Raw genomic sequence first — 21,970 nt, forward strand, 5'->3', positions numbered from 1 at the left:
GGCATTAGGGAAGGCTGCTCCTTCTACTCTGGTGGTAGGGTTTGGAGGATGGGAGTCTGAGCATCGCTGGTGGTCGTGACTCAGGCTTCAGGACAAAGTGGTCTGAGAAGGTGAACCCAGTGTGCAGGGGACGCAGAGAGCAACAGGGCCCAGGAGGGAGGTCTGGGCTTTAGATCACCGATTCAGGTCTTCCCAGGACCACTTGCTCCCCGCCCTGCCTGAAGTAGCGTTATGTGCCAACACACCTCTCCTTCTGTGTAGACTCCTGATTGCAAATTTTATGAAATTGGTGGTGCATCTTACAACCAATGGTCTCTTACAATCTAGGAAATGACAATATGTGTGGTCCCTTGGACACACTGCTCTCTGTGACCCAGGGACGTGTATGCTTTGTTCATCATTGTATCCCGGGTGCTCACTCTGGTCCCTGGCATCTGGGAGGTGCTTGGGACCTATTTGTTAACTAAAAATGAATGACGGGTATCTGTTCCTTCAGCCTGGAATGCTCCCCCAGCCCTTGTCCATCTGGCAAATTTCCACTTGCCCTCACAGTCTCATCTCAAATGCCTCCTGTCCCATGAGACCCTTCTGAGTCCTCCAGGCCAACTCAGGCATTTCCCTTTTTGTTTTTTTCTTTTTTTTTGTATCTCCGTATTTCAGAACCTAGCACAGTGTGAGTGCAAAGTGAGTCCTCAACGAATGTTTATTAAGTGAAAATGGATGTTCGGCCACAACTCTCCTGTGCTCCCACCTGCTCAAGCCTCTAGGGGCTGTTCTCACCGTTCCCCTTTTGCTCATGCTCTTCTCCATACCCAGAGCCTTCTACCCCCTCATTGTCACCTGTCTAAGTCCTGCTCGTCCTCTGAGCACCACCTCTCTCCCAATTCTGTTAGACGAATATGATTTCTCTCCTTAGAATCCTGGAGAACGTCCTGGGTCTGTACTTCCAGGGGCCTTACTGCTCTGCCTTGCAGTACAGTAGATGCACACTCGTCCTATCCCACCTGAATGTCCTCTGTCAGGGCCTCTACGACAGTCAGCTCAGGTCACAAGGGACAGAGCCAGGCTCAGGTTCCCCTGAGTAGTGGGGGCTTTCAGGAAGCATTGTGAACAAGTGGAGACCCACCTCTCTGCTGCTACCAGCTGGGCCTTCCCGAGCTCTGGGACACCCTTTGGAGTCCTGGGCAGTTCTGGTACTGGGAGAGGTCATCCCCTCCTTGGCAGAAGGCACCTGTTGTTGCTGCCCTTGTGGTCCAGCATAATGATGACTCAGCCAGTCCCCAGCTCCTCCTCATGACCTCAGTGCTGCTGTCTGCCCTTTCCTTCCTTTAACCATATTTATGGCCTGCTGTGTGCCAGGCACTGTTCTGGAAGCTCAGGATACATCAGTGGCCATAAAGGGACAAAAGTTCCTGCTCTCACAGAGCTTCCATTTGAGCTTCCAGCCTGCCTCATGGTGCCTGCTTGCTTATGACTTCTGTGCATTCAAGCCTTCTGCTCACTGCCCTCTTCATGGCAGAGTTTGGATTCGGTCCCCAACGCCAACACTCTCCCCCAGACAGAGAATGTCATTAGTGAAGGTGGCCACGACTGCTCTCATAGCACTCATGCCAGGGCACCTAAAGGGCTGTGGGCTGGTCCATAGACCACTGTTCTTTGACCCGGCAGTTATCTCTGGCCCAGTCAGCTGTGGTCAGCTTCCCCCAGGAGGGAATATGGGTGTGGCAGGTCCTTGGAGTTCAGCAGACTCTCTGTCCACTGTCAGCGCTCCCGTGCCTGTGTGTAGTCAGGGAGGTGGACACCGTCCTAGCTCCGGCTCCTCCCGGTGCTGGCGTGCAGGGAATATGGGTTCAGCTGGACCCACCTGCCGGTGCTGGCGTGCAGGGACTATGGGTTCAGCTGGACCCACCTGCCAGCAGCCTTCCTTTGTGGTTTCTTTAGAGGGCGGGTGAATATCTTATCCCGGAGTCTGTGGATCTGGAGTGTGTGGAACACTGTGTGGTGTATGATAACAACACCAGCTCCCTGAATGTCATCCTAAAAGGTGACAACGACGATGACAGCACTGATGAAGGCGATCAAGGTGGGTTTTTACAACAGCAGCAAGAATACGAGTTCAGTTACTGAGCACTTTTGTCACGTGCCAGGAGCTCTGCCTGGGTCACCTCATGCAGTCTGCAGAGCAGCCCGATGAGGATGGCAATGCCAGGAACTGGGAAGGGCCTGGGCTTTTTCCTTCCTGTGCAAGATGACAGGTGAGCCTGCCGTGGTTCATGGATGCTGGCAAAAGACATGAGGCTCCTGGGTCAGAGACAAAGGGCTTTATTTCTCAGAGCAGTAAAAGTAGCCAGAATGCAGTGGGTGGTGTTATGGAGAACTCTGAGCTTAGGGGGTCTGAATCTTTTTTAACAAATGGGCAGAAAGCCTGCCTGCCCTTGGCTCTGGAGGCAGAAACTGTCTCTGTCATCCAAGGCTGTTTGTTATACACATATCCTTGAAAAGCCAGTGCCTTTGTTCAGAGGCTATGTAGAAACACGAAAGACCATGGAGAATTGTGCCCTAATAGGTAATATCCCCACTTTATTGATGAGGAAACTGGGGTCCAGGAAGGTGAAGTAACTCATTCCCCAGGTGTGAGACCATGGGTATCTATTGCTGTGTAACAAATTACCCCAAAACTCTGTAGTTTTTTTTTTTTTTTGCGGTACGCGGGCCTCTCACTGTTGTGGCCTCTCCCGTTGCGGAGCACAGGCTCCGGACGCGCAGGCTCAGCAGCCACGGCTCACGGGCTCAGCCGCTCCGTGGCATGTGGGATCTTCCTGGACCGGGGCACGGACCCGTGTCCCCTGCATCGGCAGGCGGACTCTCAACCACTGCGCCACCAGGGAAGCCCAACTCTGTAGTTTAATACCATAAACATTAATTATATATTCGTTTCTGTGGAATTCAGGAGTAGCTTAGCTGGGAGGTTCTAGCCTGTCCTAAGGTTGTAGTCATGACGTTAGCCAGAACTGCTGTCTTGTGAAGGTTTGGCCAGGCCAAGATAATGTGCCTCTGAGATGAGTCACTCACATGGGAATAGCTAGGAGTCCTCAGTTCCTCACTGCATGGATTTCTGCATGGGGCTGCTTAGATGGCCTCACGACAGGGCAGCCGGTATACCCCAGAGTGAGTGATCCAAGAAAGAGGGAGAGAAAGGGACAGCCATGTACCCTTTATGACCTAGTCTTGGGACTTAAACAGTCACTCTTGCCACATTCTATTCATTAGAAGCAAGTCACTGAGTACAGCCTACCCTCAAGGAGAGGGGAATTAAAACTCAACCTTTTTAAAAAATATATTTAATTATTTATTTGGTTGCACCATCTTAGTTGTGGCAGGCGGGCTCCTTAGTTGTGGCATGCGAACTCTTAGTTGCAGCATGCATGTGGGATCTAGTTCCCTGACCAGGGATCGAACCTGGGCCCCCTGCATTGGGAGCACCACCAGGGAAGTCCCTAAACTCAACCTTTTAAAGGGAGGTGTTTGAAAGAATTTGTGGAGAGAGTTTTTTTTTTTTTATTCAAATGGAAAGTCACAAAAATTATAATCATCCTCATCAGTTCACTCAGTCCCATGTAATTAATTTTTTTTTCATCTTGATCTTTTGTTAGCACTTTTATGAATTCATCAGTTTTCCATTAGAGTTCTGAAAACGCTTATTCATTCAGTTCAACGGTATAGTCAGTTACCAGAAACCTGTACTTGTCAGAGTCTTTTCCATGAATTCGTTGAAGATGAAACCCTTTTACAGGAACATTTTTGCAAAAGCATCAGAGTACACCCAGAACTGTCTGTAAATGACAAAAGACTTAAAAATGACCACAGTTAAAGATTTGATGAAAGTTCATAATAATGCAATTGACAGGAAATTTAGTTATTTCTGAGATATACATTTTAAAGTAATAACTAGAATTATGACTTATAACATTATACCAGAACATATAAGATTTTTATGAATCTCATGTAATGTCTGAAACATTTATATTAACATATTTCCATACAAATAACCCAAAGAAAGTTTAGTATCAGTTTTTTTAAAGAACTTTTTTGAATTTTATTTATTTTTTTATACAGCAGGTTCTTATTCGTCATCAATTTTATACACGTCAGTGTATACATGTCAATCCCAATCGCCCGATTCATCACACCACCATCCCCACCCCCCCGCGGCTTTCCCCCCTTGATGTCCATATGTTTGTTCTCTACATCTGTGTCTGAACTTCTGCCCTGCAAACCGGTTCATCTGTACCATTTTTCTAGGTTTGTGGAGAGAGTTTTTAAACCACCACACCTAGCAAGTGCTGGGGCCAGGATTCAAACCTGGGCAGTTTGGCTCTGTCTGGTCTCCTAAGGCCAGGGTAGTGATGCTGGAGAACAGTGCAGTCACTCCAGCCACACGCTGGAGCGTGGTCAGTTCTAATCTGCTTCACTGAGGCTCCACTGCATTCTCCGTTCAGCCCCTGCTTTGGGCTGACCACCCCTTGCGGCTGCTTGTGGCTCAGTGACTAATATATATGGGTGGAGTTCCATGGGTTGGGCATTCACACCAGCGGTCACTGGGTGGCGCTAGGCTTCCACCTTTAATAAAACCAGTCTTCTCAGGAGGTCCTTAGCCAGGAAATTGTCCCCTCTTTCCTAAGCTCATCCTGTTGGTCTCCAGTCTGCAATCCTAGGATTGTCGGCTGGACCCTGAAATCCTAGGAAATGTTGGTCAGTAAAGACAGCGCCGTCTGCAGTCTATACCTGACCTCACTTTAGTGCTATGGAGCCCCCAACCTCACTTGGTAAGAAATCACAACCACAGAACAACAAAACCCCAAAACCACACGCATATAATTTGCCTGCTCATGGAAAATTGCACAGTCGGGGGCAGCTGCAGTGGCTGATGGCTTGATGGCCGCAGCATCCTTTGTTTACTGATATGGCAAGCAACATTCTTTGTCCACAGTATATACCAAGAGAAATTAAACATGTGCACACAAAACCTTGCACATGGATGTTCATAGCAGCCTTATTCATAATAGCCACAAAATGGAAACATCCAAATAGTCATCAATAGATAAATGGGTAAACAAAAGGTGGAGAGCCACACAGTGGAATATTATTCAGCTATGAAAAAGGATGGAGTGCTGACACTTGCTGCAACATAGATGAACTTTGAAAACGTTATGCTCAGTGAAAGAAACCAGACACAAAACGCCACATATTGTATAATTCAGTGTCTATGAAATGTCCAGAATAGGTCAATCCGTAGAAATTAGATTAATGGTTGCCTAGAGCTGGATGTTTGGAGGGAAATGAGGAATGAAACCCTCTAACTGGTACATGGTTTCTTTTGGGAGTGACTAAAATGTTCTGAAATTGACTGCAGTGATGGTTACACAACTGTGAATATAATAAAAAACATTAATTTATATACTTTAAATAGATGAATTGTATGGTATATAATATGTGATATTGTATATATACACACACATTCCCCTCATGCTGAATCATCCTTCCTTGCAACAATATGAAAAAAAAAATGAAATCTCGGAGTTTATAGAAAAAGATCAGCTTACTTGGTGGTGAATTGCTTTTTAAATTTTAATTGTAACATTCACCTCTATTTATATTTGCTTCAGCTTTCTAGACAATTGCTTTTCAGAATGGAGTGCCTATCCACTGGGCCTTTAGGCAAATGGTGAGCACACAGGGGACATTGATCTCTTTGGTCTCTACTCTTAGGAATTGTGCTTGGAGCTGCCGTTGAGTGTGGCAGAACCCTGACTCACCTTGCCCGCCACCCCATCCGTATCCTGAGAGGAGGCTACGAGAGCTTCTCGGCCATGTACCACTTCTTCCGGACACAGAAGATCATCTGGATGCCACAGGTAAGGCAAGGTGCTGAGCACAGGCAGGCTTGGATGGGAGCATGGCCTTCCCCTGGGGACCGAGGGGCAGGGAGCAGGGCTGGAAAAAGAGGAGAAGGAGACAGATGACATGGAAAAGATGGAAGAGATGTCAAAGATGGCTTGGGAATGAACCTGGGGCAGCCAGGAGGTCCAGTCCAGTATGATGAATTTATAATCGCCAGGTTCAGGCAAAATCCAGGGCGGTGTTTAATACATGAGGTTGGTTCAGAGGGCAGGGAGCCGGGGCAGCGTGTTCTGGATGGTGGGTCGTGGTCAGAGTCACACGGGCAGGCAGGGCCATCATGATTCGAGGCTGCCTCGCCATCCTTAGCCGTCTGGCCTCACAAACCCTGGCTGGGTCCAGAGGATACAGTAAAAATTGGGAGACGGGTTGTAATAAGGTGTGGCCAAGGGATGCACCAGATGTCTGGAGCCCGAGGAGCACTTACTTCCTGGAGCCAAACTGGGTGGCAATGATAGGCAGGCAGGGACTGGTCCCTGGGGGCATTTTATAGTATCTGGTTTCTTGAAGGGTCTGAATGTAATGGAATGTGAACCTGCAGAGGTTTCATTCTTTCCAGCAATTGCCTTCAACTGTGCTCTCATTCTTGCCCTTTGCAGCATCATGGGCAGATTCCATACTTTCTGGCCGCTTTCGGTTATGGACAATTTCAGTCTAGTCATATTATAAAACAGCGGGGGAAATGCGCCTATGAACTGGAATTTGATGATATTATATTATTGTTATATATTTCTTTAGGTTGTGATGACATTATTATGGCTATGTTTTTAAAAATATGAGTCCCTATCTTTTAGAGATACATAATGAAATATTTATAATTAAAATGATATGATGTCTGGAATTTCCTTCAAAATAATCTGGGGAGGGCTGGGGAGTCAGGGGTATAGATGAAACAAAATGGGCCATTAGTTGATAATGCTTGCAGAAGGGTGATAGATCCAAGGTTTGTTATACTATTCTCTCTACTTTTGTGTGTTTTTGAAGTAATTTTTTGGAAAGGGCATAAAAACAGTCCAGTACAATCTAGGCTAGTTTAACATTCCAATCTCAACTCAAATCTCCTCTCTTCTCATCTTCCAGAGCTGGGCAGCCTTCCATTTGCTGGGGGCTGAGGGCTGGGAGTGGGGAGGGGTGTGGGATAGCTTTATGGGCATCTCCTTACGTCCCCTCTTCTGGGTCTGGTCCCTTTGGTGCTGGGGGTCCAGCGTGGGCCCTGTCTTGTGTGGCTGCCTGTTTGTCAGTGGTGGGGAAGTGCCTTCTCATTCTGTCCCAGCCAGCTTCTGTGCGCTGCTGCTGGCCTTTGTTGCTGGTTTTCTTGGGGCTGTGTTCAGGGGGCCCCGTCTGTTACTGAGCATCCTTCAGAGAGAGCCAGCCGAGAATTCCTGACAGGAGTACCCCCAATGCCCTTCCCTTCCCTTGGTAGCTCATGACCTCCCACCACATCCATATTCTTTCACCTGAATCCCAGAATGAGCCACAGGGGAGTGTGACAGTAGGGAAGGAGGCCCCTTCTTGCCCTGCTGGCTTGGCTGCTCCAGTCAGCCTGTGTGAAAAGCTAGGGACCTGTGTCTGGGGTCATACCTGTTCCCAAATGCAGGGTATATATATGTCAAGTTCTCCAAAGGCCTTCTTCTCCTTCTTCCACTGAGCTATGATGTTCAGCTCAACAGGTGTACAGCCAGCCTCCCCGTCCTGCCAGGCACTCCTCCTCGCTCCTAGAGGAGCACCCTTACTGGCTTTGCAGTGATGGGAGGGACTCTTTCTGATCTGAAGACGTCACATGCTGATACCTCACCTTCTTTATTTTTCTTTTAAAGCTTTGGGAAGGTGGAATTGGCATAGGATGAACTGCACCTATTTCAAATGTACAGTTTGGTCAGTTTTGACGTGTATGCACCTGAGACTTGTCCTTGCCCCCAGTCTTCTTAAGTAGATTGGGAAGAGGGGTAGGGTGGTGGCTGGTGGTATCTAGCAGGGCCTGGATGGGTGAGTTCTACTCTGCTTGTATGTGGCCCTCTTTAGAATGTACGTTCCAAGTATTTGCCACTCCCTACTTTGGGACCTTTGTTATTAATTCAGGGGCAAGAGTGAGGGCCCCACTCCCTTCCTGTTACGTGTTCTGACACAGTATAAAGCAGGAGTGTCCCTACTGCTCCCCAAGGAACTCCTGCGAGGGGAGATGGAGGCACAGAATTTGGGCTCTGAGACTGCCCCTCTCCTTTAGACACAGTGATTTCTAATTTCCCATTTTATATGTGGTACCCCTTAAATAAGATTTCACTTTGAGCAAAGGGGTTCTGTGACTAGGGCACGTGTGAAGACCACACTAGAGAGAGATGCTGGTGAGCCACCAAGTGGTTTTAAGTCTGAGGAGGGGCACCTGGTTAGATTGCCCTTTAGAAAGATCAACTCTGATTGCAGAGCAGAGCCCAGACCAATGCAGGCAGAGTGGGTCTGGGGAGACCTGCTAGGAGCCAGGGATGAAGAGGAGAGGACAGATTCAAGAAATACTTAGGAAACGGCTTCGATTAGACATGGGGCAGGGGGTATGGGAGAGGGAGGAGTCTAGAATAATGCCACAGTTCAGGTGCGGGTGACAGGTGGCCAGTGGTGTGGCTCATTGAGAAGGGGACACAGGAGGAGGCGGTGGCAGTGTCAGGGGAAGGCAGTGGGCTCGGTTTGGGCATGTTAATTTGTGACACCAGTTTCTCTTACATTTGTCAATGTGGTTGTCAAAATCGTGTCCTCTAGAATTAACAGCAGAGCTTCTTTTATCCGTCCCACACCCTCTTCCGCACAGCTGTTACAACCACAAAGGAAGCTGGTTTGAAAGCGTCAGGAAGAGTTGACAGATTTGTGGTGGGTATTGCGTGAGATTTTCCGAAAGAAACCAGAAGGATTTCATTTGGCCCCCGGCAAGCTGAGCGTCCTGGGCGGGATCACCCTGAACCCTGGGGAGTGCTTTGGGTCACATCCGCAAGTAGTGGGCCTGCCTGCATGTAGAAGGGCCGTGTGTCTCACAAACTTGAGGGTTGGCTCAGCGTGGTGTCTGCTCATTGATAAAGGCTTTTGAGGCTAACAGTTTGGGAGGAATGCGGGCTTGTGGTAGGTTCACGGTGAGGCGAGATGTGCTGAAGCCAGAAGGCTCTGAAAGGCTCAAGTGGACAGCAAAATAGCTTGAGGTACTTAAGATGTTATTTCTGAGTCAGACTTGGAGCCAGAGGCATTTTAGAGCTGGTTTGACCTTTGAAATTATATAGGTTAGCATTTTCCATGGAAAACTGATGGGAACAAAGGGGTCTCTAAACAGATCATATTAGAAACATCAGTTCATACAATGTTAGTGGATTTCTTTTTTTTTTTCTTTTGGGGTTATGCCTAGGTTTTATTTTACTAAACGTAACAGGTAAGTTTTCAATCCATGACAACAACAAATATGTAGCCACTGTTTTATTACGGACATCTGAGCCGTAATAGGCCACCCAAGAAACCGTTAGGGGAATTCCCATTCGTTCTCAGTCTCCTGGAGGCATGCTTGGAGAACAGTCTTCGACTGGCATGCTTTTCTGGCTGTTTTCCAACTTGTTTGTAAGATGAGTCTTATTATTTGATGATAATTGTTTCTAAACACCTGATTGGTGCTCTAATAATCTTTCCTTGGAAACAATCAAATTTTGTAATTTTCCCTCTGGCTTTGATATATAATTGACATATAACATTGTGTAAATTTAAGGTTTACAACAAGATGACTTGATACACATATATGCAGAATGATTACCATAAGAGTAACACATCCGTCACCTCAGGTAATTACCATTTTTTGTGTGTGTGTGAGATGAGAACATTTAAGATGTACTTTCTTAGCAACTTTCAAGTACATAATACTGTATTTTTAAAAAATAAACAAATTTATTTGTGGCTGCATTGGGTCTTCGTTGCTGTGCGTGGGCTTTCTCTAGTTGCGGCGAGTGGGGGCTATTCTTCATTGCAGTGCGCGGGCTTCTCATCGCAGTGGCTTCTCATGTTGCAGAGCACGGGCTCTAGGCGCGTGGGCTTCCGTAGTTGTGGTTTGTGGGCTCTAGAGCGCAGGCTCAGCAGTTGTGGTACAAGGAGTTAGTTGCTCCGCAGCGTATGGGATCTTCCCGGACCAGGGCTCGAACCTGTGTCCCTTGCGTTGGCAGGCGGATTCTTAACCACTGCGCCACCAGGGAAGCCCTGTGTTGTTAACCGTAGTCACCATGCTGTACGTTAGATCCCCAGAACTTATTTGCCTTATATCTGGAAGTTTATAACCGTGACCAACATCTCCCCATTTCCCTCACCCCCACAGCCCCTGGCAACAACCACTCTACTCTGTTTCCATGAGTTTCGCTTTTTAATTTTTATTTTATTTTATTATTTTATTATGATTTTTGGCCACGCTGTGTGGCATGTGGGATCTTAGTTCCCTGACCAGGGATAGAACCTGTGCCCCCTGAATTGAGAGTGTGGAGTCTTAACCACTGGACTGCCATGGAAGTCCCGACTTTCACTTTTTTAGATTCTACATATGAGTGAAATCATGCAATATTTGTTTTTTTCTGACTTATTCTCTTAGCACAATGGCCCCAAGATCCATTCATGTTGTCACAAATGACAGGATTTCCTTCTTCTTTATGGCTGAACAATATTCCATTGTGTATATATGCCATATTTTCTTTATCCATTCATCCATTGATGGACACTTAGGTCATTTCTATGTCTTTGTGAATAATGCTCAAATGATCCTGGGGCGGGGGGGCGTGTGCAGATATGTCTTCAAGATGGTGATTTCATTTCCTTCAGATATATACCAAAAGTGGGATTGCTGGATCAAAGGGTAGTTTTGTTTTTAATTTTTTTTAAAAAGCTTTATTTATTATTAATTAATTTACTTATTTATTTTGGGCTGTGTCGGGTCTTAGTTGCGGCACGTGGGATCTTTGTTGAGGCATGAGAGGTCTTTCATTGGGGCGTGGGCTGTTTGTTGCAGCGCGCGGGCTTCTCTCTAGTTGTGGCATGCAGGCTCCAGGGCGTGTGGGCTCTGTAGTTGTGGTGCTTGGGCTTAGTTGCCCCGCGGCACGTGGGATCTTAGTTCCCTGACCAGGGATTGAACCCGTGTCCCCTGCATTGGAAGGTGGATTCTTTACCACTGGACCACCAGGGAAGTCCCTGTTTTTAATTTTTTTAATTTAATTTTTATTTTATATTGGGATATAGCTGATTTACAGTGCTGTGTTAGTCTCAGGTGTACAGCAAAGTGGTTCAGTTATTCATATACATATATCCATTCTTTTTCAAATTGTTTTCCCATATAGGTTATTACAGAATACTGAGCAGAGTTCTCTGTGCTATTCAGTAGGTCCTTGTTGATTATCTGTTTTATATATAGTAGTGTGTATATGTTAATCCCAACCTCCTAATTTATCCTTCCCCCCTCTACCTTTCCCCTTTGGTAACCAGAAGTTTGTTTTCTATGTCTGTGAGTCTGTTTCCATTTTGTAAATAAGTTCATTTGTATCACCTTTTTAGATTCCACATATAAGTGATATCATATGATATTTGTCTTTCTCTGTCTGACTTACTTCACTTAGTATGATAATCTCTATGTCCATCCATGTTGCTGCAAAGGGCATTATTTCATTCTTTTTTATGGCTGAGTAATATTCCATGTGTTATGGCTGAGTAATATTCCATGTGTTATATGTACCACATCTTCTTTATCCATTCCTCTGTCAATGGACATTTAGGTTGCTTCCATGTTTTGGCTATTATAAATAGTGCCACAATAAACATTGGGTTAGTCTCATTCACTGTCCCAGTTTGTCTTTCTAAGCTTGTTTGCTGAGCCACATTTCAAGAGATGAAACAAAAATAACTTCTTCTCTGGGGATTGTTATCATAGCAGCCTTTCTCCTTCTCCACCTCAGGAACTGGATGCCTTCCAACCGTACCCTGTTGAGATAATGCCAGGCAGGATCTACCTGGGAAATTTCAGGCAAGCCTGCGACCCTAAAATTCAGAAGGATTTGAAAATCAAAGCACATGTCAACGTCTCCATGGAGACAGGGCCGTTGTAAGTAGAAAAACCATTGTTTTTTTGTTTTTTTTATATTAGTATAATTTATTTATATAAGATTCCTAGTGGCATGCATTGACAGAATTGAAAGGGCTTTTAGAAATCAGCATACACTGGAGTAGGGTCTGCATTTATTTTCATCTATTCCTGGCCTGCACTTCATTGCCTGGCATGGCCATGGCATCCTCTGCCCCTGACTGAGACCCCACACTTGCCCCATACCCCATACTTAAATCTTACCAAAATAATACTTTCTTGGTACTTAACATTCTGATGGAAAATACCCTGGTTTACCCTGCTTCTCCTATCTCAGGCCCTCTGAGAAGTGACCCCTCTCTTGGTCCATCTGGGCTGCTGTAACAGGATACTGTAGACTGGTGGCTTATGAACAACGGAATTTCTCATGGTGTGGAGGCTGGGAAGTCCAAGATTAAGGCGCTGGGAAGTCCAAGATTAAGGCACTGGCAGATTCAGCGTCAGATGAAGGCCTGCTTTCTGGTTCATAGATGGCATCCTCACGTGGTAGAAGGGGCAAAGCTCTCTAGGGTCCCTTTTATAAAGGCACTAATCCTGCTCCTAGGGGTTTCAATTTCTATCCTCATGACCTAATTACCTCCCCAAAGCCCCACCTCCAAATACCATCACTTTGGGGATTAGGTTTCAAAATATGAATTTTGAGAGGACAGAAACATTTGATACAGCAACCTTTATGTCAGATTTTCCTTGGTGCTAGGAACATACAGATACACACACACACCCTCACTCATCATTGTTCAAAGAGCAGGAAAGTTCTGCACAGCCTTGCTTGTCAGCCTGTGTCTTCCCAGCTGTGTCCACTCATGATCACCAAGGCCCCCGCACTGTACAACCTACCTCTTCTAGCTCCTGATCAAAGCAATAAAATTCAGCTCAGAGAGAATTTATATAAATAACACAAGAATTCAGTAAGGCATCTGGTAAAAAAAAACTATATAAAAATCAATAAATCTAAAGAAAATTGCGTATAGGTACTTAGTGAAACTGCTGAAAACCAAAGAAAGAGAGAACATATTAAAAGAAGCAGAGGGCTTTCCTGGTGGCACAGTGGTTAAGAATCCGTCTACCAATGCAGGGGACACAGGTTTGAGCCCTGGCCTGGGAAGATCCCACATGCTGCGGAGCAACTAAGCCCATGCGCCACAACTACTGAGCCTGCGCTCTAGAGCCCACGAGTGACAGCTACTGAGCCCGTGTGTCACAGCTACTGAAGCCCACGTGCCTAGAGCCCATGCTCCACAACAAGAGAAGCCCCCGCAATGAGAAGCCCGCGCAATCAGAAGCCCATACACCGCAACGAAGAGTAGACCCCGCTCGCCGCAACCAGAGAAAAGCCCGCATGCAGCAATGAAGACCCAACGCAGCCAAAAAAATAATTAATTAAAAAAATAAAAATAGGGCTTCCCTGGTGGCGCAGTGGTTGAGAGTCCGCCTGCCAATGCAGGGGACACGGGTTCGTGCCCCGGTCCGGGAGGATCCCACATTCCGCGGAGTGGCTGGGCCCGTGAGCCATGGCCGCTGAGCCTGTGTGTCTGGAGCCTGTGCTCCACAACAGGAGAGGCCACAACAGTGAGAGGCCTGCATACCACACACACACACAAAAATAAAAGAAGCAGAGAAGTAAGACATTACTTTCCAAGGAGCAATAATTAGACTAACAGCTGACTCATCAACAGAAATCACTGCAACTAGAAGGAAATATGGAATGCGTCTTTGTAGTCGGTAACGTTTCTGGTGATTCCCCACCTCCTACCATTCACAGCATTGAATGTGGGCTAGATTTACTGATGTGTGCTAATGGATAGAATAAAGCAAAAGTGATGGGCTGTCACTTCTGATATTGGGTCACAGAAAGACTGTGGCATCAGTATTGCTCATTCTCTCTTGCTCACTCATTCTGAAGGAAGTCAGCTACCATGTGGTGAGCTGTCCTATGGAGAGGTCCACATGGCAAGGACCTGACAGTCTTCAGCCAACAGCTAGCAATGAACTGAGGCCCTCAGTCAAAAAGCCTGTGAGAAACTGAATCCTGCCAATAGTCATGTGAATTAGCTTCTAATTGAGTCTTCAGATGAGACCAGATGACAACAGCTTGTCTATAATTTTATGAGAGATTTTAAGCCAATGGTACCCAAATAAGCTGCTCCCAGATTCCTGATCCATAGAAATTGATAGATAATAATTTTTTATTGTTTTAAGCCACTGAGTGTTAGGACATTTTGTTATCCAGCAATAAATAATAGAACCTTAAAGCACTGAAAGAAAATAACTGCCAACCCACAATTTTGTACCCAGAGAATATATCCTTCAATAATGTAAGTGAGAGGACTTCCCTGGTGGCGCAGTGGTTAAGAATCTGCCTGCCTATTCAGGGGACACAGGTTTGAGCTCTGGTCCAGGAAGATCCCACATGCCATGGAGCAACTAAGCCTGTGCACCACAACTACTGAGCCTGTGCTCTACAGCCCGTGAGCCACAACTACTGAGTCTACGTGCCACAACTACTGAGTCCGCGTGCCACAACTACTGAAGCCCATGTGCCTAGGGCCTGTGCTCCGCAACAAGAGAAACCACTGCAGTGAGAAGCCCACACACTGCAATGAAGAGTAGCCCCCGCTCACTGCAACTAGAGAAAACCCACGTGCAGCAATGAAGCCCCAGTGCAGCCAAAAATAAATTTAAGAAAAAGAATGTAAGTGAGAAGAATTTCCATTTCTGGCCATGATAGAGTAAATGGCACCAGATTTACAACCCCACCTTAAACAACTAAAAATACTCAGACAAAGCATCTAAAACAAGGGTTTTTCAGACAATGGCCAACAGACAGCACAGGACAATGATTCCTGAGAGGAAAAAAAATGGTGAGCTCCACAATCGAACCAGCTTATTGCTTGGAGATTGTTTGCAGGTCACAACACAGATCCTATTATTCTTTCTGAGTTGAGGGTACAGAGTTGAGGACTCAGAGCTGTTGAGTTGGCTAGAATTTGCAGGAGACCTGCATGGAGAATAGAGAGCCGAGTACAAAGAAAGACTCTGGACATCTGCAGAGAGTCCTCCTGTGTCTTCAGCTAAGTACTAATAAGCACATGCATGTGAAAAACTACTCAAGGCAGGGAGAAAAACCAACAGAAATCAACAGGTGGTACAATCCCCAGAGATTATGTGGGGCCAGGAGTAGTTTGTGTTTCCAGTCAGATTAAACAAAACTCACAATATACAGTGCATCAAACAGAGTACTTAGAAGACTACTGCTTCAGTAGTGAGGAAAAACTTTGCCCTATATTAGGGATGAAAAGTACAGTCTGAGATGAAAAATATACTGGATAGAATTAAAAGATTAGACACTGTGGAAGAAAAGATCGCTGAATTTGGAGACACAGCAATAGAAGTATACAAAATGAAACATAGAGAAGAAAAAGACTTTAAAAAAGAAACTAGAGTAGAACTTCAGTGAGACTGAGACAGCTTCAGGTGGCCTAACATGTGTAATTAGAATCTCCAAAGGAAAGGAGAATGGGGAGACAGGAAACATTGAAGAAACAATGGCCAGAATTTTCCAAATTTGATAAAAACTATAAATGATCATCTACACTGATCTCAATAAAATTTTTAATTAAAAATAGAATAATTTGGAAGATTATGAGCAACTTTATGTCAATACATTTGAAAAATTAACAGTTTCCTCAGAAGACTCAAGCTACCAATGCTTACTTAAAAAGAAATAGATTTATAAAAACTGACAATATGATAGTTCCTAAAACAAGATTCAACCAATTTCAGGAGATGCAAATCATATAGAGTTGGCTTTCAACCACTGTGGAGTTAATGTAGAAAACAATAATTTGCAAATATAACTAGGAAATTCCTAGAAGCTTAGAAATTAATTTTACAACAGCTCATGGATCAAAAAAGAACTCACAATGGAAATTATGAAATAGTTTCAACTATATGATAATGAAAATAGAATATATAAGAACTTGTGGAGTGTAGCTAAGCTGTGAGGGAAATTTATAGCTTTAAATGCATCTATTAAAAAGGAGAAAGGCTAAAAATCAACTAGTTACGCATTTATCTCAAGAAATTACCAAAGAAACAGCAAACTAAACTCAAATAAGGAAGGAAGGAATAATAAAAGCAGATAAAATGAACTAGAAACAATAAAATAGGATCTAGAAAGTCAAAATAGTTTTACAAAAATAATAAATTTGATAAACCCTTGGCCAAAAAGAGAGAAAGCACAAATAACCATCTGTAAAAGGGGATTCTAGGGCTTCCCTGGTGGCGCAGTGGTTGAGAGCCTGCCTGCCGATGCGGGGGACACGGGTTCGTGCCCCGGTCCGGGAAGATCCCACATGCCGCAGAGCGGCTGGACCTGTGAGCCATGGCCGCTGAGCCTGCGTGTCCGGAGCCTGTGCTCTGCAATGGGAGAAGCCACAACAGTGAGAGGCCTGCGTACCGCAAAAAAAAAAAAAAAAAAAATCTTCGCAAACTGAGAATAGAAGGGAACTTCTTTGATCTAAAAATAAAATTCTACAAAAATCTCTATAGCAAACATCACAATGATGAAATGTTGAAAGTTTTCCTTCTGAGCCTGGGAACAAGACAAAGATGCAACTATCACCACTTCTATTTAACATTGTACTGGAGGTTCTAGTTGGTGAAATATGACAAGTAAAGGAAATAAAATAGGAATCAAAAGGGAACAAAACCTGTCATTATACACAGTCTAATTGTATACAGAGAAAAGCCAAAACAACCTGCAGATAAATTATTGGACTTAAATAAGTTTGCTGAAATTTTAAAAGCATACAATTTATAATAGGACAAAAATATTAAATATCTAGGATTATACCTATTGAAAGATGTGCAAGATCTCTACACAGAAAAGTATACAGCATTACTGTGAATTACTAAAGATTATCTAAATAGCTAGAGGATGTTAGTAAAGATCACCTGAATAAACAGAGGATGTACCGTAGTTGTGGATTAGAAGAATCAATTTTGTAAAGATGTTGATTCTTGCCCAATTGATCTATAGATTCAATGGAATGCCAATAAAATTCCAATGGATTTGTGAAAATTGATACAGTAATTTTAAATTTTATATGGAAATACAAAGGGCAAAAATAGCTGAATAGTGAATAACAACAAATGGGAAAATTGACTTGACCAGTTACGAAGACTTAAAAAGAACCACAGCAAGTAAGGCATTGTGATATTGGTGCAGGATAGAAAAATAAACCAATGGAGCAAAATGGAGTCCAAACACAGACCCATGCATATACGGACACTTGAATTATGCAAAGATTTTCTCCTATATTTTCTTCTAAAAGTTTTGTAGTTTTAACCTTCACGTTTTATGATACATTTAAAAAAATATATTTATTTATTGCTTCAGGTCTTAGTTGTGGCATGTGGACTTCTTCGTTGTGGCATGCATACAGGATCTAGTTCCCCCACCAGGGATCGAACCTGTGCCCCCTGCAATGGGAGCACAGAGTCTTACCCACTGGACCACCAGGGAAGTCCCCTGTGATACATTTTGTGGTTTTTTTTTTTTTTTTTTTTTTTTTTGCGGTACGCAGGCCTCTCACTGTTGTGGCCTCTCCTATTGTGGAGCACAGGCTCCGGACGCGCAGGCTCAGCAGCCATGGCTCACGGGCCCAGCCGCTCCGCGGCATGTGGGATCTTCCCGGACCGGGGCACGAACCCGCGTCCCCTGCATCAGCAGGCGTACTCTCAACCACTGCACCACCAGGGAAGCCCCCCTGTGATACATTTTGAAATCCGTTTTTGTATATGGTGCCTGATATGGAACAAAGTTCATTGTTTTGTATGTGGAAGTCATCACTGTTGAAAAGGTGATCCTTTTCCTGCTGAATTGCTTTGATACCTTTGTTGAAAATCAGTTGACCATACGTGTACGGGATTATATCTGGATTCTTTGTTCTTTTTCATTGATCTATGTTTTTCTTTATACCAGTTTCCCACACTTGTTTTTCTCTTTTAAAAAAAATTTTATTAAAGTATAGTTGATTGGGGCTTCCCTGGTGGTGCAGTGGTTGAGAATCCGCCTGCCAGTGCAGGGAACACGGTTTCTTTCCCTGGTCCGGGAAGATCCCACATGCCGCGGAGCAACTAAGCCTGTGCGCCACAACTACTGAGCCTGTGCTCTAGAGCCTGTGAGCCACAACTACTGAGCCCACATGCTGCAACTACCGAAGCCCATGCTCCTAGAGCCCGTGCTCTGCAGCAAGAGAAGCCACCGCAATGAGAAGCCCGCACACTGCAATGAAGAGTAGCCCCCGCTTGCCGCAACTAGAGAAAGCCTGCGTGCAGCAATGAAGACCCAACACGGCCAAAATAAATAAATAAAATAAATTAATTACTTAAAAAAAAAGTATAGTTGATTTACAATGTTGTGTTAATTTCTGCTGTATAGCAAAGTGACTCAGTTATAGATATATATTCTTTTTCATATTCTTTTCTGTTATGGTTTATCACAGGATATTCAATATAGTTCCCTGTGCTATACAGTAGGACCTTATTATCAGTTCCACACTTGATTACTGTAGCTTTATAATAAATCTTGAAGTCAGGTAGTGTTAGTCCTCTAATTTTGTTGTTCTTTTTCAAAGTTGTTTCCTTTGAATTTCCATATAAATTTTAGAATCAACTTGTCAGTTTCTATACAGAAGCTTGTTGGAATTTGGACTGGGACTGAATGGATTCCATAGGGCAATTTGTGAAGAATTGACATCTTAAAAATGCTGAATCTCCCGATTCATTAACATGGTCTATCTTTCGTTTACTTTGCTCTTTGGTTTCTTTCAGCAATGTTTTATAGTTTTCAGTGTACAGTTCTTGCACATCTTGTATCAGATTTCTTCCTAAGTATTTGATACTTTTGATGTGATTATAAATGGTATATTTAAATTATAAATTTCTTGGGAATTCGCTGGTGGTTAGGACTCTGCGCTTTCACTCCTGGGGCCTGGATTCAATCCCTGGTCGGGGAACTAAGATCCCGCAAACTGCGCGGCATAGCCAAGAAAACTCAAATAAAATTTAAATTTCTGATTGTTGCTAGTATATAGAAATCCAGTTGGTTTGTATATATTAACCTTGTGTCCTTCAGTCTTCTCCACCCAGATGTCTCCTCCATTGTAAGGCTTTCCCCAGCTCCCTCGACTTTTCCCTGGCCTTCCTCTTCAGGAGCACGTGCAGGTCTTTATCCTAAAACCTAGCCGGTTGGATTGGGGCCATTTGTTTATGCGTCTGCCTCCCCCATCAGACTGGGAGCTCCTTGAAGCTGGGAGGGGCCCTATTTGATTCATCTTGTGTCCACTAGGGTCCAGCTCAAGGTCTGGCACACAGTAGGCATTGAGTGAGTATCTGAGGAAAGAATGAATGGTTGGGGATAGATGGGTGAATGGATGGTGGATGGGTGGTCAGGTGTGGAGGGAGAGAGGGATGAGGGGGAAGGGAAGGATGGATGGACGAATGAATGAATGCAGGGTGAATTGCGCTTGTATTTGTCACAGCAAGTGCTCATGCAGAAACTAAACCAGGATATTTTCATTTCTGAATCTGCTGCAACTTTCTGCATACCACAGTGAATGAATGTCACCAGTAGGCCACAGTCTTCATAAATAACATTTACCAAGTGCGCACTGCACACTAGGCATTGTGCCAAGCTCCTTGTGGGCATCTTCTCATTAAACATGCCACGTACCTCATCTCCCTCCTCTTTCCACCTTGATCGTAAAGCTCTAGCCACTCTGATCTCCCTATTGTTTCTCAAACATATGAAACATACTGCCCTCAGGGTCTTTGCACTTGTATTCTCTACCTGGAACACTCTTTCCTCATATAACTGCCTGGCTTGTTCTGTCACCTCCTTTAAACCTCTGCCCAAGTGTTACCTCCTCAGTAAAGCCTTCCATGACCATCCTATCTAAAATAGCAGGCCCACCACTCTCCATCCTTCTCACCTTGCTTCCTCCATTTAACATAGCAGATTCATTACATATTCCTTTCCACCCTCACTTTCTTTGCTGTATTCTAGGAAAGCATCAGGTTTGTTTAATAATAATAATGTCACATTTATTGGGCACTACCGTGTGTCAAGCAGATTGCTGAATGCTCTACATAGATTGACTTAATCTACACAACACCCCTATGAGGTAGGTGCTGTTTTTTTTGAGAGGGGTTCATTTATTTGCCCACATCTCCCTGATGCTAGTTCAGCCTCCTTCCCCTATGATCCCATTGCTGTGGGTGAAGGATGCCACAGTAGGGCTCTGTGTGAGTTTGCCTGATTACCTGTGCTTTTCTTCCATTTAGTTTTGCAGGTGACGCCGACAAGCTTCTGCACATCCAGATAGAAGATTCCCTGGAAGCCAACATTACACCCTTTTTACGCCACCTCTGTCACTTCATTGGTAAGGAGCATTCTTTAACCAGGCAACAACTGGTCTGTGCCCAGGGAGCAGAGGGGCTGTGGTACCTCATCCACACGCCTATTGCTGACTGCCACTCCCAGCACTCAGGAGGAAAAGGGCAGGGCCCAGCACATGCCCAGCCAGGTGTGGCCAAGCCCTGGGACAAGCCTGCCCCCGGGGGGTCCTTGGAAATATGGGCAGCCATGCGTTTACCTTGGGAGCAGTGGGGCCAAATGAGAGCCCCAGACTGTGGATTGAGTGCCCTGTGTTCTGGCCCTGGCTGGATCGCTATGTCCTTTCATGCCTGGCCAAGCTCCAGTCTCAGCATCACTGTGCCTGTTGTGAAATGAGGGTGCTGGCCCATCCTGGGTGCATATGTTCATGAAGGCCTGCTCCAGGCTAGGCTCCGGTGACCTGCAGGTGAATCTCACTCTGTCCCGACCCTCCTCTCTGGTCAGTATGGTGGGGTAGAAGGAAGACTCCAGAGCCCTTCCATCTCTAAATTCCATGGTCCCCAGTGTGTGGGCCCAGTGCCCCTTCTGTTCTCCTACCACACACAGCAGTGCCCACCAGCCGCTTGCCTCCCTGAGGGTGGAGTTTTCAGTCATCCTAAGGAGAGCAAGATCCCTGGAGAGAGCAAGGTTGTGTCTGGTTAGAGGCCCACCCCAGGACGGCCTGCTCAGCACCAACACAGTCCCCAGCCTGAGAATGGCATTTTGGCCCAGACATCCTTTATTTTTCTGGGAGGTTGTAACTATCACTTGCCTAGGAGCTGAGACTGAGACTTGCCCTTGGTCCCATCATGGGGTGGCAGAGCCCTGTGGCCCAAAGAAGCCCCCTCTCCAGCTCTACCTCACTGGGTGGCTCTGAGCCAAACCTTAACTTCTCTGTGCCTCAGTTTCCTTATCCATACAATGAGGCAGTTGGCCTTAATCATTTGAGTCATCCTCCAGCTCTGACAGTCTGTGATTTTGCACTTGGTATATTTATCTTCAGTTCTTGGGGGTTACCAACCAGCCTAAGATGCCAGCTTAGATTTCCTTCCCACCCCTCACTGGGTGAGATTGACAGCCCCAGGGGCATTATTGAGTGTGGTTAGCTGACACTTGTGTGCCAGGCACTGGGAAATCTTATCAGGTAGGTAGTATACTGTTGTCACATTTTCCAGATGAGGAAACTGTGGGTTAGGGTGCCCAAGCCCAACAGCCAGTACTTACTGGTTGTGATTCACATCCAGGCTACACTGCCTCTATCAGCACCCAAGTGCCCTTGGGGTATAGTCCTTTTATCCCTACCTGGGGAGGTCAACTGATAGCAGACCTTCCTGGGATGGAAGCCTTCATAGCCCAGAGAAGGCCTTTGCATGATAATGCTGAGTGCCCAGGCGTGATTCTCTTGAACTGCCAGCTAAGTCTGAGGATCCCCATTTGCC

The 21,970-nt window shown here is 45.2% G+C and overlaps 1 protein-coding gene across 9 annotated transcripts in view; it reads left to right on the forward strand.

Annotated features, from left to right (window-relative positions):
* The window catches only part of STYXL1 (serine/threonine/tyrosine interacting like 1), a 64,114-nt gene that overhangs the window by 32,549 nt on the left and 9,595 nt on the right, over positions 1–21,970 (forward strand). For 4 of the 9 annotated variants that reach the window (XM_030872041.2, XM_030872034.2, XM_030872038.3 and 1 more), the window contains 4 exons: positions 1,942–2,083; positions 5,770–5,915; positions 11,907–12,052; positions 20,441–20,538. In XM_030872041.2, the coding sequence (XP_030727901.1) occupies positions 1,942–2,083; positions 5,770–5,915; positions 11,907–12,052; positions 20,441–20,538 (532 nt within the window). Of the gene's footprint in view, positions 1–1,941; positions 2,084–4,736; positions 4,827–5,769; positions 5,916–11,906; positions 12,053–20,440; positions 20,539–21,970 lie in introns of those variants that run through there. The other 5 variants (XM_070043688.1, XM_070043689.1, XM_060285186.2 and 2 more) reach the window with 2 other exon arrangements.

This window comes from Globicephala melas, chromosome 15 (assembly GCF_963455315.2).
Source record: "Globicephala melas chromosome 15, mGloMel1.2, whole genome shotgun sequence".
Lineage (NCBI taxonomy): Eukaryota > Metazoa > Chordata > Mammalia > Artiodactyla > Delphinidae > Globicephala > Globicephala melas.